This window comes from Prionailurus bengalensis, chromosome A3 (genome assembly GCF_016509475.1).
Source record: "Prionailurus bengalensis isolate Pbe53 chromosome A3, Fcat_Pben_1.1_paternal_pri, whole genome shotgun sequence".
NCBI classification, from domain to species: Eukaryota; Metazoa; Chordata; class Mammalia; order Carnivora; family Felidae; genus Prionailurus; species Prionailurus bengalensis.
The window spans coordinates 46,720,901-46,738,481 of NC_057354.1; the positions used below are offsets into that span (position 1 = coordinate 46,720,901).

At 52.9% G+C, this 17,581-nt stretch overlaps 1 protein-coding gene and 1 long non-coding RNA gene across 2 annotated transcripts in view; one reads left to right on the forward strand and one right to left on the reverse strand.

Moving 5' to 3' along the window:
- LOC122496631 overlaps positions 1-2,658 on the reverse strand; it is a 59,296-nt gene extending 56,638 nt beyond the window's left edge. The window contains exon 1 of the long non-coding RNA XR_006300881.1: positions 2,443-2,658. This is a non-coding gene — a long non-coding RNA (uncharacterized LOC122496631). The remainder of the gene's footprint in view (positions 1-2,442) is intronic.
- A 3,271-nt stretch (positions 2,659-5,929) lies between these two features.
- PAX1 (paired box 1) lies at positions 5,930-15,385 on the forward strand (the record flags this gene model as incomplete). The annotated part of the gene is made up of 4 exons (XM_043553315.1): positions 5,930-6,611; positions 8,193-8,335; positions 8,859-9,081; positions 13,913-15,385. Coding segments are annotated over 4 exons (1,140 nt in total), but the record flags the coding sequence as incomplete, so codon positions are not given.
- Between the last annotated feature and the right edge of the window lie 2,196 nt (positions 15,386-17,581).

The window sequence follows — 17,581 nt, forward strand, 5'->3', positions numbered from 1 at the left end:
GCCCACTGCCAGTCATCTTGTAGGCAGGCATGCCATCATCCTCTCACTGCCCCTTGAAACTGCCACTTCTATCTTTTGTACTAGATAGTACATGTGGCTACTCTCAGATCTCTCCTCTTCCAAGTACCCGGACCCTGTACAGGAGATATGCCCCATGGACATTTTAAGTTTCCCAAATATTTCTACTTTAATATTGCTGTTTGGACTTTAGCACTGTCACATAAACATTTTGGAGACCTCACTGCAAAGGTGGAATTTTGACCAGTGCCTGAAGCCCTGTGCAAAATTTTATGTTGCTGGAGTGAAATGAAATAGATCTAATTCAATAGTGTAGATCATTACATATAAGGGGAAACTGAAGCTTATCTGACATACCCACTGCCAAGGAAAGGAGGGAGATTTAAGAACAATAAAGGAAACCCTGGATTTGGTGCCTATTTGAATATACATGCAAGAATGGAAAGGTCGCTGCTCCTTCAGAAGGTTCAAAGAAACCATTGGCTCCTGCAAATGGCATTGTTTTTCTATAGTTTATTTTTATCATCGAAATGTGACATTTAAAATGTTTCTACTCCAAAAGGAATGTTACAAATGTAGTAGTCATATCACTGAATCACAGGATACAAAGTATCTTAGATCTTCATTTGAGACGCTCAATTGATCCGTGTTTATTTCTTGTGGGAGTTTCTCCGCAGCTGTTTTTCGATTTTTCCCGCCAACTCTTTGAACGGAATCAGGGGACTGCTTTGTTATTCACGCGGAAAATACACATCTATTCTTGTTTAACCATTTCATTTTAGGAAAGTGACAAAAAATGTCTTTGCTTCTCTCCCCTTACAGCAGCCAGTGTAGGCAGAAATGGCTCTCCACCCCACCTCTGCCGACTTGACCTGCTTTCGATAATAAACATTTCCAGGCTAGCAAATAAAATGCGAGGCTAGGCAAAGAACTTCAAGCCCACCTTCGTCACCAGCAGGCCAACTGGAAACAAGCCGTGGGACTGGTTGAGGACGGCATTTCTCCTTCTTGTGGATCTTATTTTAATGCTAATTGGCACCGTTTTCAACACCGTCCATTTAAATCTGCCGGGTGTGTGTCCTAAAGGGGAGCGGCAGGTGCAGGGCGCAACTCCCCCACCGCGCTTCCCTGTGAGTCCACTTGGTTTGGAGGAGGTACCCGCCCAGCACTCCGCGGGGGCCACAAGCAAAAGGGCCAATTCAGCCTGGAGTCTTCCTCCCTCTTGCCCTCCTCCCAACTCCCGCCGCCACAGTAGACACTCGGGTTGGAATTTCATTGCTTTATCTCAAGTTCCCGTTTCCAACGAGCTAGTCAGCCTTTGGCACGTTCGCAGAGGGTTTGCAATTGCCCGATCCGGGTCAGCTCTTCTAACCCATTACTGTTTTTCAAGTGTGGTGCGTGGAATTTCCTTTGCAAATCTGGGGAGGGGGACACAATATAACCTAGTGCATAAAAGGCGTTTGAAGCCTGCACGACTTATTTTTTTTTTTTTTTTTGAGAAAGGAAAATTAAAAGACTCGGTTAGTTTGATTTCTATCCACACGACGCATGGTACAGTGTTCTTAAACTCATAGCAACAATTTGGGGACTGGACTGAACCGGGACACAAGCGGGAGCAATTGCCGGCTTGGCAGGCCTAAAGTACGGCTGTCGGAAGGAAAACCCTGGCTCCTGACCCTGCTTACTCTGGTGCCTGCACCGGTCCTGCGTCGCGGGAGGAAGGGAAGGTGGTGGCTACCGGCCGTTGGTCGTTAGGCCCAGGCTTGGCTAAGGAGGCTGCCTGTGTTTCTTGCCCTCAGGTCCTTCTTGCAGAATCGAAACGCAAGACTGGCCGCACCGGGACCCGCGGTTGCTCCTTCGACCCAGCGGGACCCCAGTCAGGCTTTCATGAGCCTGTTTAGATTTCTCCCATAGACTCTGGAATACAAGGTTCCCGAGAACACCCTGGCCTATTGCGATTGGCACGGTTTCGTTTGCACCCAAACGGCTCCCAGAAACAGTCCTACCAAAAATTAACGCGACGCAGGAAACATGAAGCAGGGGCGACTGTCGGCCCAAGGATGACCCTGGACGACCCTTCCAGCCGCCGCCAGCTCCCAGTCCCCCAAGGAGGCAGGCACTCTATTCCTGCCTCATCTTTAACTCGCGATTTTGGCGGTGTCCGCCTCTCCTTTCTCTGCCTTGGGAAATCTGGGTCCCATTCCGGAACCCTCGAATCCGCCCTTCGCGCAGGGCGTGCAGCCCTCCTAGCTGGACCCATCCAGTCACAGGTCCTGGAGTGCTCCCTTACCTTGGCGGCTCCGTCGCCCCTGGGAAGCGCTCTTCACTCGGTTGCCCGCTGCGCCGTGGGCGCTCAAAACAACTAAGCCAAACCTAGCCCAGCGTACATACGAAACTACTTTTTTTTTTTTTTTTTTTTTTTACCTCTGCGGGCTCAGCGCCGCCCATGTCGCCGTCCCTTTGGTCATGCAGGGGACCAAGCTGCATCCCAGACAGGTGGAAGAGACGTTTCCTTTTCTTCGCAATCCCACCTTTGGATCAATCACCTCGCCCCCAGGCCAGTCCAGCCCACCGCGGGAACACGCTGAGTAGGGTCGGAGGCCGACAGGGGGCGACAAACTGTAAGCTTTTTGGGGGGCCAGCTCTGAGGAGGCTACAGCAAGCGCTGTGTGGTCTGGGCAGCAAGCAGCTGGCTGCTAGAGGGGTAGGGTGGGAGGGTGGATGTGGGATATGAAGTGCGGGGCTGCGGGCTCTGACACCATAAAGAACTCTCGGGTCCAACCCCCGCCCCGACGGCCTTGGCCCAGGGGAATGAGGAGAAGAAGATGCTGTCTGGGCTGCACGTCTTTGCCAGCGTCCAGCGCTCCACTGGCAGAGGTGGGAAGATGTTCCCCTGACAGAGAGTTGCGAACCAGCTCTCCCCATGGCACCTCCGGTTTTATTTGCTCTTCTCTGAGCGTGCATGCTGACTCCTCCGCTACAGGAGAAAGAAACGGCTTTAGCTGTTTCACCTAGCCTTGGGGGATGCACTGGGTTATGGGTGCTGTGGTTCCCAGGTCTAGGGACCAATCTTTTTGGTCTCCAGCCCCCGACCTGAAATTTAGGCAATGAAAGTCTGCATCGGGGACTAAGAGGTTCCAAACCACCTGGAGAGAACTGAGCGGGGGCGGGGGCCGGCGCATGCCACCCCCTGCGGCCTGGCCTCAGAACGCTCTACATCCAGTGTGTGCTCAGTTCTTCGCTCCGTGCCTGCAGCAGAGCTCCTGGCTCTGTTGTGCCCACCTTAATCCAAACCGCCCCCTTTCCCCCGTCGGTAACCCGATCCTGCACGGTCGTGAACAGGCTTAGTCCAAATAGTTTCACCCCACTCCCCTCTCACCAGAGCTCTGACTGTCCCATTCCTGGTCCCCGTGGCCTCCACGAGGATCCCAGAGACCAAGACTGCACTATTTTCTCGGTGCAGCGGGAGGGAAGAGTCCTCACCTCTTCCGAACCCGGGTTTTCTTTTTCCAAAGATAATTTTTGTCTGGGCCCCGCACCCTCTGTCCAGACAGCCCAGGGTATAGGGCTCAGACCCTCCTAATTAATTGACATATTTCGACAGGTTGGTTAGGAGCCGTTGGTTGCTCTTTGGCCCAGTAGCGAAGGGTGAGAGGATCGCCTCGGCTCCCCAGGCTGAGCTGCTCGGGTGTGCCTCCGGCAGCGTCGTAGCGGGTAGGGGGTGGGGTGGGGCAGTGCGCAGCTCTCTGTAGGCTCCCAAACACTAGGATCTTAGGGGACGGAGCACAGGGGAATCTTTCCGGTCCCCCGAGGAGAGCTGGGAGTCCTGAGCACTGAGCACTCCCTCCTATGTCCCCCTTCCTGCTCCGGCCAGGTCAGCCAATGAATGCCCTTGGCACTTACTGAACCCAAGCTCCGGACTCCCAGGTCCCGGTCTCCTCTTGCTAGTTCAGTGCAAAATCGGAAGCGTTCTCCCTCCACCTGCCATCTCTTGGACCCCGCTGCATGGCTCCTTCTGGGACTGCCATCGTTGTCGACACAGAGTGGGAAGTCCAGAACTGGGCGTTGACCCAGATACAAATGGAGAAGAGTTGACGGGGAAATGCTAAGGCCAAAGAGTTCGGGGCTGTGTAAACACAAGAACAAATAAAGGCGAAGGGACTATTCAGTGACTGAACGAGGACCCCCGGAAGCCGCGGATGCTGTGTGACAGACGAGGCTAGGCCGCCTGGGAGGGGAAGAATGTGGGGTTCCCGGCCTGGAAGAAAGGAACTGCCTTTTAGGCCTACAGAGGAAGCTAGGACATGCGACCTCCCACAAGTCGCCAGGACAAGCCTGGCGTCCGGACGATGAAGGATCCCTGTTCTTGGGGGGCAGCAGGTGGGAATTACTTTCCGACCTGCGGCCAGTGCCATCTATCAGAAATGAGTTCGGGTGGGTGGGGCTGTCAGCAGAAAGAATCTAGAATGTGCCCTTTTCACATCACTGAAATCTCGCCACTATCCCAATGGAGTGGATGGCAATTAAATATTGTAAAGATTTCCTATGGTCAGGTTTGGGGTGTCGTCTGGAAATGGGACACGGAGGAGTCTGGTCAAGCACAAATCGCCTTAGGCTCTAGCCTCCCCCTCCTTCCCCGGCAAGCACTGAGCACCACGCTGAGCACTCACCACGACGCACCCATGCCTGGAACTTGGGCACTGGCACCACTCTTTCCGGGCCCCTTCCCCGGGGAAAGAGGCGGTAGAGGCAGCCATACACCAACGACCTTCCTAGGATCAACTCATCCTCTGATATCCTAGCTGCGATGTTGGTGGAAGTGACAATAAAACTAAACCCAAAACTAGTTCTACGACTAATGCTAGCACTAATAAATAGTCACTAATTTGAAATGACTACCCCCACAATTCTCGAAACTGGAGGCGTAAGGGGCTTTCGAGGGGAGTCAAGACCCTGGAAGGTCCCAGGCCCGGCTGGGGTTAGGACTTGTGTGTATGCGGTGTGTGTGTGTGTGTGTGTGTGTGTGTGTAGGGGGGATGGGTCCCGGAAGAGGGCCGAGGGGGGAGGAGGACAGGAGGAGGGGGGTAGAGTTTCAGGCCCGGGAGGGGGGCGCTGGGGTGCAGTGACGGGAACCAATGAGCTGCCAACTCGCGCGTCTCCGGCGTGACTGCCGAGATTGACGTGGAGGACACGTCAAATTGATCCCCGCACTCTGCAGCCTCCCGATCAGACGAATTTCTCCTAATCGGATGAAGTTCACTCTAGGCCTGGGGTCGCGGGCGTGGAGAGTGTCCTGGGAGCGCCCGGGGGAGGGCGGCTGCGCGCTCCGCGGCGGCGCACGGCGCATTTCCAGCCCGCGGCCCGTCCGCCGCGGCTCACGACTCGCGCGCGCCCTCCCTCTATGCCTCTCCCGCGGCGGCGGCGCCCGAGCTCTCCCGGACTGCGCCGGGCCCAGCCCCGGCCGCCTCGGCGCCAGACAGCTGGCTGGCCCGCGCGCTATGGGTAAGGGGCGGGAGGCAGGCAGGGCGCGGGCGGGCAAACGAGGCGGGTTGCGTCCCGGCGCCTCCCTTCCCTCTCTCCTGCACTCCCTGGGAGAGCAGGTCCCGGGTCCTGGGTCCTGGGTCCCGGAGAAGTCGCGTTCTTCGCACGTCCCCAACCCTCGGGGGTTGGGGGTGGGGGAGTTCGGCGTGTCGCAGGAGGGGATGTTCCAATTAGATGCGTGAAAAGTCGAGAAAGGGCTTACAGGGCTGAAGCGCGCGGCGTCCCCCTCCGCGGTCCCTACGCGGGTGCCCATTCCCGGAGCCCGGACACAGTCCGTTTGCTCGCAGATTCTGAGGATCCGCCCGCCGGTCACTTTCAGAGGCGCGCCTGGTGCGGCCCTTCGTCTGGTGTGGCCACCCTTCTTGGCTAACCCGCCGGTGTTTTCTCTCCCTCCCGTTTACTGTCGTCCGGCGCGTCCGCAGAGCAGACGTACGGCGAGGTGAACCAGCTGGGCGGCGTGTTCGTCAACGGCCGCCCCCTGCCCAACGCCATCCGCTTGCGCATCGTGGAGCTGGCGCAGCTGGGCATCCGACCCTGTGACATCAGCCGGCAGCTTCGCGTATCCCACGGCTGCGTGAGCAAGATCCTGGCGCGCTACAACGAGACAGGGTCCATCCTGCCCGGGGCCATCGGGGGCAGCAAACCTCGTGTCACTACCCCCAACGTGGTCAAGCACATCCGGGACTACAAGCAGGGCGACCCTGGCATCTTTGCCTGGGAGATCCGCGACCGGCTGCTGGCCGACGGCGTTTGCGACAAATACAACGTGCCCTCTGTGAGCTCCATCAGCCGAATCCTGCGCAATAAGATTGGCAGCCTGGGTCAGCCGGGGCCTTACGAGGCGAGCAAGCAGCCGCCGCCGCAGCCGGCCCTGCCCTACAACCACATCTACCAATACCCCTACCCCAGCCCTGTGTCGCCCACGGGCGCCAAGATGGGCAGCCACCACGGGGTCCCGGGCACAGCAAGCCACGTCAGCATTCCCCGTTCGTGGCCCTCGGCGCACTCGGTCAGCAATATCCTGGGCATCCGAACATTTATGGAGCAAACAGGTCAGTCTCAGCGACCCTCTGTTGCGTTCCTGGAAGGGGCAGAATTGGGAGATTGGGGGGTGGGGTGGGCTGGCGGGCATGCGGGTGAAGGATCACACTTGCCATCCTCCTCAGACCGGTTATGGCTCAAGGGAGGGTTCAGGGCTGGCCAGGGAGACTGAGGGTCTTGCGCCTTCTGTGGGAGTCCTCGGACATCTTGAACTTTTTATGACAAATATGGAAAGTATTTCTCAAATGGAAGAGCAATCGCCGACCACAAATTCAGAGGCCTGAAATTGCGCTTTTTCATTCTTGCAAAAAGTATGCAAACTCCTATCACCAGATCTAAGCTAAACAAACCGCAGAGTCAATTCTGCGACCCTTTCCTATATCCCGATATTTTGGGTTCCCTTGCCGTACCCTAGAGGGTTCTGTTCTTCTCAGGCCCAAAGGCTCTTTTGAGTAAAGGCCAAAGGGGGGTTGTCTAGCCGGTCTTGTCAAGTGGCCTAGATCTCCAGCAGGCCCAGTGGCCCTGTAGCTCCTGGAGCTGGGGTCTCCTTTACAAGAGCCCCAGGGCTGCAGGAGCGGGGGTCAGGGGAGAGCCACAAGGATTTGCTCGTTGCCTGCAATTATAACACAGCAAAGTGTTGCTCCTCATTCTCAACAGGAGTGGGAGGGAGGGGAAGGAGGGAGGGAGGTTTGGGGCAGTCATGGTTGGGGCTCAGGAAGAACTTGTGAGTCTCTTCACACTGTCCTCTTCTCCCAACAGCGGACCAGGGAATGGCGTGCTCTTAGGTGAGCAGACTCAGGAGGGGGGGTAAAAAGCAAAACTCACCTCATCCCAAGGGAGAGGAGGGAGGGACACCTGGAAGGAAACTGAAAGCTTAGCCCCAGATGCCTTGGGGTCCCTCCGAGGCCCAGCACAGCTTTGTTTCTCCCGATTCAAACCCAGCCTGGGCCACCTGCTAGGGCCAAAGCTCCCTTGGTAGGATCAGTGGGCGTTTGGCTGGGAGGTGACCTCATCAGGCTTGTGCTCAGATCTGGAGTCTTCTCTTGGTTCCCCATGCACACGAAGTGCTGGAGGAGCAGACATGCATCTGAGAAGCATGTGGTGGCTGTGTTGTTGCCTCTTTTGGGAGATCCGGTAGGTCTCCGGAGGCAGTTCTGTGTCGCCTTCCAGACGCCTGTTCAGACTGAAGAATCCATATAATAGTCATGAGCCTGCTGTGGATGTGAACTTGGACCATTCCGGGTGCCATCTGTGGACAGCGGAAAGGCGCCTCGGCCCAGTGTGCCCAGCCCCTGCCTTACAGGCCGAGTACCCGCCAGAGACTTCCCATTTCGCGGCAAGCGGGTCGAAGTCTGGGAGGAGCGCGGAGCAGGCCGTTCTTCCCTATGCCCTGCTAGGAGTGAAAGCGAAACCCGGTGCCCAGCCGCCCCTCTGCCTCCGATCGCTTTCTGAGCTTTTGAGTATCTCAGGTGTTCCGGAGGACCCTCGGCCAAGTGCTTGTAGGCTTGTGTGGAAACGTCCCGGCCCGAGGGCCGCGCGTGTGCCCAGCGCAGATTGGGATGCCCCTTCTAATCCGTCCTGTGTCCCCGCAGGGGCCCTGGCTGGGAGCGAAGGTGCCGCCTACTCCCCCAAGATGGAAGACTGGGCCGGCGTGAACCGCACGGCCTTCCCGGCCACCCCTGGAGTGAATGGTCTCGAGAAACCTGCCTTGGACGCAGACATTAAATACACTCAGGTAGCCAGGCGGCGCGCGCCGGGGAAGGAGTTGTCTTTAACTGGGGAGCGGGAGGGTCGGAGGGTGGGGGCAGAAAGAAAGGGAAGAGAACTCTTCCCCAGGCCGGCGAACGTGTTGGTGTGTCTGGCTACCCCACCGGCGAGAGTCTGCGCCACAGATTTCTCTCATTTTCTCAATCGCGCTAGTTTGGGGAGGCTGCCTGTCCAGGGGATTGCTTTGCTTTTTGCCAAGATACATTTATTTTAAAAAGCTGGAACCCGGAACACAGATGGTAGAGGACTCCCTTCTAAATCTTGGGTGGTAAATACCATGACCCCCTAACCACTCACTATTATTTATAACAATTTACATGGACATCACTTTGCCAGAGTCCTTACTGGGAAAATTAGCGGCCAGGCTTACCGTGGGGATCCGAGGGGATAGCTGGGGGAAATGAGGATCCCCCCAGCTCAGTAATTGCGCCTGCGGGAGAATACGCGGGGACTGCCTGCTGATGATGGTCTGTCCCTCTCGATCTTCACAGTCGGCCTCTGGCCTCTCTGCGGTAGGCGGTTTCCTCCCGGCCTGCGCCTACCCTGCCTCCAACCAGCACGGCGTGTACAGCGCACCGGCCGGCGGCTACCTCGCCCCCGGCCCGCCTTGGTCGCCCGCGCAGGGCCCCCCGCTGGCGCCCCCCGGGGCCGGCGTCACTGTGCACGGCGGGGAGCTGGCCGCAGCGATGACCTTCAAGCATCCCAGCCGGGAAGGTGAGGGGTGCTGGCAGGGAAGGGGTCGGATGAATGCCCCTAGGGTTAGGAAGGGTGTTGGAGTGTGGGCTGGGTCGTGGTGAGAGGGACGGAGAGAGAGGCAGAGAGAGAGAAGAGAGAGGAGAGCTGGAGTGGGTCCCAGGCATAAATCTTTACTAAACTTGTAGCTTCTTGGAGCAGATTGATTTTTAACAGGTGTGTATGGTGTATATGCTCTGTCCCTGGAAAGGCAGGTAGAGTTTGAAAGAGGCCTCAGGACTGTCTTTCCTGAATTGTAGGGAGAGAGAGGAAGAGGGTCAGGCTGGCAAACAGGACTCCTAGGTTCCAACCTTGTTTTGTGCCCTTGACCAAGTTATTGTTCCTTTCTGGCTCTCAATTTTTCCATCTGTTGAAGGGTCCAGAAGCACCTTCAGGTTCACCTTTCTGTGGCTTGCAGAGCTTTGTGGACTACAGCTGGATTCTTCCAGGCACCACCTATTCCTTTTCTTTTTCCTTCCTTCTTCCTTTCCTCCCTCCCTCCTTTCCTTCCTTCCTTCCTTCCTTCCTTCCTTCCTTCCTTCCTTCCTTCTTTCCCCTGTTCTCTCTTTTTCTCTTTTTCTTGGTTTCTCTGATTCATTTCCTTAAACACATGCTTTGGGAATGGAGAGAACATTTCAATCATGTATCCCCAAGTCTAGACTCTTGAATTCTGTGTGATCTGGCATCCTTGTTTCTATGGGAAATGCAGCTGGAAATTCTCCTTCCTCGTCTCCCTCCATAAATCCACTCCGAGAAGTCCACTTAACAGATTTGAGGTATTTAATTGATGGTCAACAGTGAGGGGCATCTTCTTACACTGCCTTCTGGGTGCTATTTTTTCCTATAACTTGGGAAAAGCTCACCTGCTCTTGAGTCTCCTTTTCCTTGTTGGTGAACGGAAGGACTGGACATGCTAATTTCAAACCTTCCTGCATCGAGGTTCTCATCACCAGAATTTTGCAACTTCTACAACCCTAGAAAAGGAAGGAGTTCCCTTCCCAGCAGCGAAGGAGACTGAGCACAAACTTGGAGGGCAGTGTGGGGCAGAGGGATGTTCCAGATTACAAAGGGATCTTTACCATCTGATCTGCCTCACACCTGCCAAGGCAGAAGTCCTTTTTTGTGATGTCCAGGCAAAAAGCTGTATTTCCACGTAGTTTCAGTGAAATCAACAGCATGATCTGAAAGAGAGAGAAAAGATTAAGATGTCAACAGTAGCAGTCAAATGGAGGAAAAAAAAATTGCTGTTTCCACTTCTTTTAGAGCACAACCATGTTGGAGTATAAATTACAAAAACTGAGTATTAATATCCCTTTAAGCTTTATATGTAAGGGCAAATGGGGGTGGGGGGTCTCAGGATGATTGCTTTACTCAGGGTCTTGTTCTTGACCTCAAATCTTCCTGTTTTCTCAGCAGCTAGAGGTTATCTGCTAAATTAGAAATAGAAACAGAATTTTCTTCATTACACAAATCATTTAATGAGGCAGGTTCATTTGAAATAGAAAAGTATACCCACAAATTTAAATGATTTCCCCTGGGCTGATCTCAGGGAGAAGGAAGACTTCAGAAAACGGACTCATACCTCCAGAATAATGCCTTTGGTTTGCTAACCAAACAAACTTTGTCCTGAGAAATTTCAAACTCTATATGAGAAACAAATTATGATAAGTAGGTAACAATTCACAGGTAAAACATACAGTTCAGAATTCTAAACTAATTCTAGCTGACTGAGGGGGGATTCGTTGGTGGCTAATTTTCTTTAGAAGATACTTTTCTTTCAGAAATGCAGAGCCGTTGAATGACACTGGCATTCATGGCCCTTTTTTACCAGCATATTTGCTTTCTATTATGAAATATCCCACCCATTTTCAAAATCCACAGCAATAATTAGCTACCTTAGTTACTAATACCTTAATTTCCTGACCCCCATAGTTCTTTAGAGATCTAGGTAAAGAATCATTGAATAAATCAGGCTCATCATCGAAAACGATTTCTCAAGCTGGCATTTCAAGTGTTAGTGTTTGAACAGGAACATAAAAATAATGAGAATTACATGCCTACTCGGGGCATGGAGTTTCACCCTTTTTCTCACTGGCAGAAAAGTTGACTTCAAAGACCTTCACTTTCCCTCCCCCCTCCCCAACTGGTCTTTGAAAAATTACAAAGTAATAAGAATCACTGCCTTTAATTTCTCTAATCATTACTTAAATTATCTTCAAAGACACTTATCCCATAAGACAAGTTACTATCATTAATTATTGTTCAGTTTTGAAGAATAGTAGGAATTTTTTTCAGTAACAATTTCTGTATGGAAAGCAACTGAATATCATGAATGCTCAGTAAAAAGCAAATACTTTTGGTCATCTAGTGCATACACGCACAACACACACAATACTGTATCTACTTATCTACACATACATATGTTTCAATGCATTATCCAAATCAGGTGCAAATGGACATTAACTGTTACCAAATCAAATGTCAAATTACGCATTGCAACATATTAATTTTATCTTGGTAAAGGGTAGTGAAGCTGGGCTCCCTCTTATGTAAGTGAGAAAATATGATTTATGTTTTCCATCTGTGAAAGGAAAGTTTAATTCTTGGGGCTTGAGAGAATAAGAAAGTTCCACCTCCTCTACATTTGGAGGGGACATGATATTCTGGGAATCTCAACACCCATCCACTTTCTTGTAATAGCCAGAGCAGGACCATCTCCACACACACCTTCCCTGCCTCCAGACAAGTGACAGAGGCCACCAGATGTTCGCTCAGGACAGCTAGTATTTATAATTTACAGTGTGTTTTCCGGAACCATCAAAATCTCGTGGTTCTAAAATCCCTCCCATAGTGTCTTTGGAAAGACTAAGGTTTTGAATATCGAATCTATAAGATACTGCTTTTCTCCAAGAAAATATGTTGTATTTGTCAAACATAACTTGAAGCTTTGTTCCAGTCATCTCTGCTTGGGATTAGCACCTGAAGGATTAATCCAGAAAGCAAACTTTGCACAGGGTACAGGTGTTTGTGGGAGAGACCAGCAGCGGCCAGCCCGCTTTCCTTTGACCTGGCCTGGAGACCCTTTCCCAGATCCCTCCTGTGTCTGCCCCAACCGAGGTCCCAGTGGCCCTGCAAACGCAGTCCCAGTATTTTGAAAACGCTTGTCCCCATTCTTGCCCACTAAGATTAAATGAGCATGCAGGGCACCTAAGGCCGTTCAAGCCTCCCAGGCCTTCCCTATGCAGCCACTCACGTTGCCCTGGGCCCTGCGTGTGGGAAAGGAGGGGAGGAAAGGTCCTGTGGTAAGGGCCTGGTGTGGACAGAACTAAAAACTCAGCTGCAGGAGTCACCCCACTAGGCTGGGGTGGAATCTATCTCTGGGCTCCTGGATGCTAACTTTTTACCAGTTCATTTTCTCGCTTATGTCTAAGGCAACCGGCCCAAAGGTGAGAAACCTCCTCCTCCTCTGATGTTTTCTAAGCAGGTCCTCACCTTGAAGCGATCGCACAGAGTGGAAAGCGAGGGTCTATAGACCTCGCTGGCTGAGCCGACACAACTGTGTTTAGGAAGGAGCTGAGAGTCCAGGGAGAGCAGACTGATCACTGTGTCCTGAAAAGGTCTTCAGATAGCTTCAAAACCTCTGCGAAACCAGATGTGCGTGCGTGTGTGTGTGTGTGTGTGTGAGAGAGAGAGAGAGAGAGACCCCGTCCCTCCAACAGGGTCATCCGGCCCAGCTCCGCGCAGCCACGGCAAGCGGCACCTGGGACTGGGGTGCGGGCAGCTGCAGGGGAAAGTGTTCCCCCTCATCCCAAAGTGAGGCGCTTTGAGCTAACCCTTTAAAAAAGCACTTGCAAGGGGGGTGGGGGGAAAGAAAGTTGAAAATGGGAGCCTTTAGGTATAAACAATTTGTGCCTCCAGCAGGAAGAGCTGAGCGGCCGGGGGCTGGGAAAGGAGAAACAGAGGTTGCGCAATCGTGCCGTCACTTTGCTGGTTTCCAGCGGCAGCGCTTGGGCCCCTTCCCAAAACCCGAAATAATAGAGCAACACGCAGAATGCCGTCTGATCTGGCAAATCCACTGTCACTTAATCCGGAGGCCCGTAGGCCCCGGGGCATGCTATTTCCGCAGTGGGGGATCGCAGCTGGGTCCCCAGGCCGCAGGGCAGAACGAAGACGGCCTCCCACTTAAAGCACGGCCGCCTCCTGTGTGGTAGGGATCCAAGCGGCCGCGGGCCGTCCACTAGGGGCGGCTTTGGTGACCCGCTTTCCACTAGGTTGCCCCCTGCGCACCGCGAGCGCCCCAAGTAGCTTGAGGGACTGCGGACCTGACCCGCTGGGAGCTCCCCCCACCCCGCACCCCACGACTTGCGCGCGTGGCTGGTGTCTGGTGGCCATTGGAGGAGGGGCGCCCGGGTCTCAGCTCCGTGTCTCCTTCCCTGCGGTCTTGGAGCTGAGAACCTTTCCTCGCCCCGGGGTGCACGACTAGGCCGGGCAGCCCCGAGCCCATCGTCTCCTTTATTGAGAGCGTGCGGGGCAAACCCAAGTGCACCCGGGCCTCGGTCAGGGAGCGTTTGCAAAACGGCGAAGTCTGTGCCCTGGAGTGGCTCCCTTAAGGGGATCTGGAAGGGTGGGCGCGCTAGCGCGCGCGTGGGGCCCATGGAGAGTGCAGGTCCCTGCTTCCTTCTTCCAACACCCTAAAGTGTCGACCCCGGATCCTCGCGCTGTCACCCGAATTTGCGGAGGTCCCGGGCCTCCAGGTGTCTCGCTCTGCGCCGCGCCAACCAGTGAACCGATGTCCCTGTGCTTCCTCCCGCAGTGGCCGATCGGAAGCCTCCCAGCCCCGGCGGCAAGGCCCCAGACGGCCTGAGTGGCTTACACGGACTGCCCATCCCGGCCTCGACCTCCTAGGGGCAGCGCTTCCCTGAGCCCGGAGCAAGCAGCGGACCCGCGGGCGGACCGGGGCGCGCAGCTCGGCCTTGCAGTCCCGGCGACGCGCGCAGGACCCTGGACACACAGAGGAGGTGCCAGGAGCCGGCCTGCTGGGGGCCCGCCCCATTGGCCCCCAGATCTCGCCCTGCCCATCGGCCCGGCGGCTACATTTCCTTTGCCGCCCAGGAGTTTTAGGCTTTTCTGAACTTTGGCTTTAGACTGTGGCACCCTCTTCCGGATCCTTGCGCCTACGTGGCCTCCCTCCCCGGCCAGCCTCAAGTGTCCTTTCATACCTCTCCTGAGGTTGTTCGGCACCCCTCCCCCTTCCTCTTCCCTTCCCTCCTCCCGCTTCCCTTCCCCTCTCCCCCTGGAATCAGTTCCGTCCCTTAGGTCTTTGTTTCCTCTCTCCCTTTGTTTCCCCTCTCCTTCCTACCCAGTCTTCTTTCCTTCCTCACGTTTCCCTGCCTCCCTTTTGTCCTCTTAGTTTTTTCTCCCCTCTGTTTTCCCTGCTTCCCTCTCTCCATCCGTTTCTGCACCACTGTGCCCTCTTTCCTGTGCTCCTCTCCCCCTTGTCTCCTCAGCGTCTTTTACGGTGACTCTATTTCTTTTCATTTCTTTTCATTCCTGACCTACACCCCCTCGCAGGTGAGCCCCAGACTGGACTCCTCGACAGTCCTCCTGGGCAGCTGGGACTTCTTAGTCTCCACCTCTTGGAGCTACCCCAGCGCAAAGGGAAGGGTCCGGAACTTAGGAAATGGACAGAGAGGCCATAGCCTTTATTTTATATTTTAATATTAATGAACCCAAGCAAAACCCGGATGAACTGTCCTGTCCCCTCTCTCACCCCCAGGGTATTGTCTGATAATCTGTATTTTCTCTATGCCTACTGGCTGAACTTCTCTTTGCTTTCCCTGAGATGATGTGTCCCCAAAGGAGATTGGGGTACTAGTAGGGGCACTGGGGCCATTGGCATTTTCTCTAGTTAGAAAACTGCGTGCCCTGGAGGTTCCCGTTCCCACCCCTCCACACCTAACAGGAGGGAATCTGACACAATATAAATGCATCAGCACCCTTTCTGTTTTCAGGGGTCAGCACATTTGTTAATTTAAACCACAGACTGCTTCCGGGTACAAAGGTGCAATCTGGCTTCTGGTTTGCAAGGGGACGAGGGTCGGAAAACCCCAGAAAATGTCTCGTAGAGCTGGACGCAAGAGCTGTTAGCTGCTTCCAGGTTCAGGCGCACTGGTGGCGGGACCCTGGACACAAAACTGCAATTGTTGTAGTCCTTAAAATGTCATTGGTGACGGTGTGGCATCACCTGTAAAACGTGGCTGCCTTTGAATAAAAGAGAGCATCTGAAGGCCGCTTTGTGAGGGTGAGCAAGTCTGTGTCCAGTCTGCAGTGCTGTGTAGTCATCTGCTCTAGCCCCTCAATTTCCAGCATGAACACTATGAAGAATGAGTTATTTTACTGGTTTATTCATTAACACATCCTGGGTTGGGCCGGAGGTGGAGGAGAAGGTGAAGGAGGAGCTTTCTCAAGGATTTGTCCCAGGAATGTCCAGGCAGAGAGGCACTATGCAGAAATCATGCTAAAATGAAGCTAATTCTTAGAGGAATAAAATGGGTAAAAGACAGCAACAATGAGGACTTTTCCAGAACATTTCTAACACTTTGAAAGTGAAAGAAAATTATCCCAGGCTACCAAACAATCTAGGGATTTCTAACTACACAGGGGTCTCTGGCTAATTGTTTTGTTTTTCTTTCCTGTGTTTGGCTTTCTCAAATGGATGGAAGAGATTTTTGAATTGAAGGTTTTGCTTGTAAGTGGAGCTGCCTGTTTGGACTAACAGAGGGAGCCAGTGGGGAGATTGTTTTCACTGCGTCTTAATGCAATCGTACCGCTGACGGTATTAATCACAAAAGAATATCTGCTATTTTTCATGCAGAAACTTTTGTTCCCAGGTTTTCAAAGGGTCTTGCCTTTAAAAAAAAAGTTCCATTTTATAGATAAGAATGCTGAGGACTAGTGATTTGGTTTCTTTTCTCTGGACCATACAGCGAACTGTAGCTTGGGGGCTTGGGGACAAAAACTAGGTGACACCATCTCATCAGAGGGCCAGGATTGAGGCTTGAACTTTGAGCCTTGGGTCCTTAGCCTTCTGTGCCAGCATTCCCTGCAGAGAAGCTGCTCAAAATGATAATAGGAACAAAGTATGAAAAAGAAGCATGTTTTCAAGTCACTGGACCTCTCCGCGTGTCTTCATGTCCTTAGATGTATTTTATTTTATTTTATTTTAATTTTTTAACGTTTATTTTTATTTTTGAGACAGAGAGAGACAGAGCATGAATGGGGGAGGGTCAGAGAGAGAGGGAGACACAGAATCTGAAACAGGCTCCAGGCTCTGAGCTGTCAGCACAGAGCCCGACGCGGGGCTCGAACTCACGGACCGCGAGATCATGACCTGAGCCGAAGTCGGCTGCTTAACCGACTGAGCCACCCAGGCGCCCCCTTAGATGTATTTTATATGTTTGCGATTGTCATGAGTCCATGCTTGCTGCCAGAAGGAGGATGGGCTTACCTGGCCCAGGAAGAAGGCATCTCCGAAGAAACACTATTCTATGTACCTAGCCTGTGTCCTGAATTGCCATCATCCCCATTTCCCTGACACTTTCCATTCTGTGTTTGTGCTGATCAGAGTTAAGGGTGGGAAAAGCAACACAGGAAGGGTGGAAGACACTTATGTCATAAATGTCACCTGCATTTGGCACTTTCCAAATCTGTCCCCAGTGGCTCCCCATATCCCATGGCTGGAGGTGGGCCTTTCAGAGTTCCTTGGCTGTGGGGTGAGATTTCATGGTGCATGGGCAGCATGCAGTCACAGTGCCGCTGGCTTTGACATTGGATGTGGGACATACAGGGACATCCCTTCTCTCTTGACACCTTAGGCGCTGGCAAGTCCCAGTGAGCTTGGCTTAAATCCCTGCTCCACTGTAGTGTGAGTGACAGAGGCCTGTGACCTCTCAGCTTCTTGTGTTCTCATCTCTGAAATGCACCGTCCAGTGCAGTGACACCCATGGCAACCAGGCCTGGAGGAAGACTAGCATTGGTGTTGCTTAATCTCCCTGGAGATGATTTTGCTGTTAACAGAGGGGGAGTCATTTTAATGGTTGATGGGGGACCCAGCATTTAAGCTTTTTTTTTTCCCCAGAAGATCCCATTGGAATATTGCAATTTTGGTTTCTGTGCATATGGATCTGTGGAGGTGCAGGAGACTTAGGATAAAATCATGTAGTATCATGTCAGGCCGAAGAATGTAAGAAACAATTACTCCCCAAGAATAATTTTTCTTTCCTTTAGCACCTGCCTTTTTTTTTTTTTTTAAAGAATAGCGTCCCTTTTTAATACAGAGAAGCACTAAAAAGGAAACAAACAAAAAAGACATAATCATTCAAATAACCCTTTGTTTTTTTGAAAGAACATATGTACATTGTTAAAAAACTCTAGCAGTACAGAAGCACTGAAATGAAAAGTGTAAGTTTCTTCTTATCCTCAT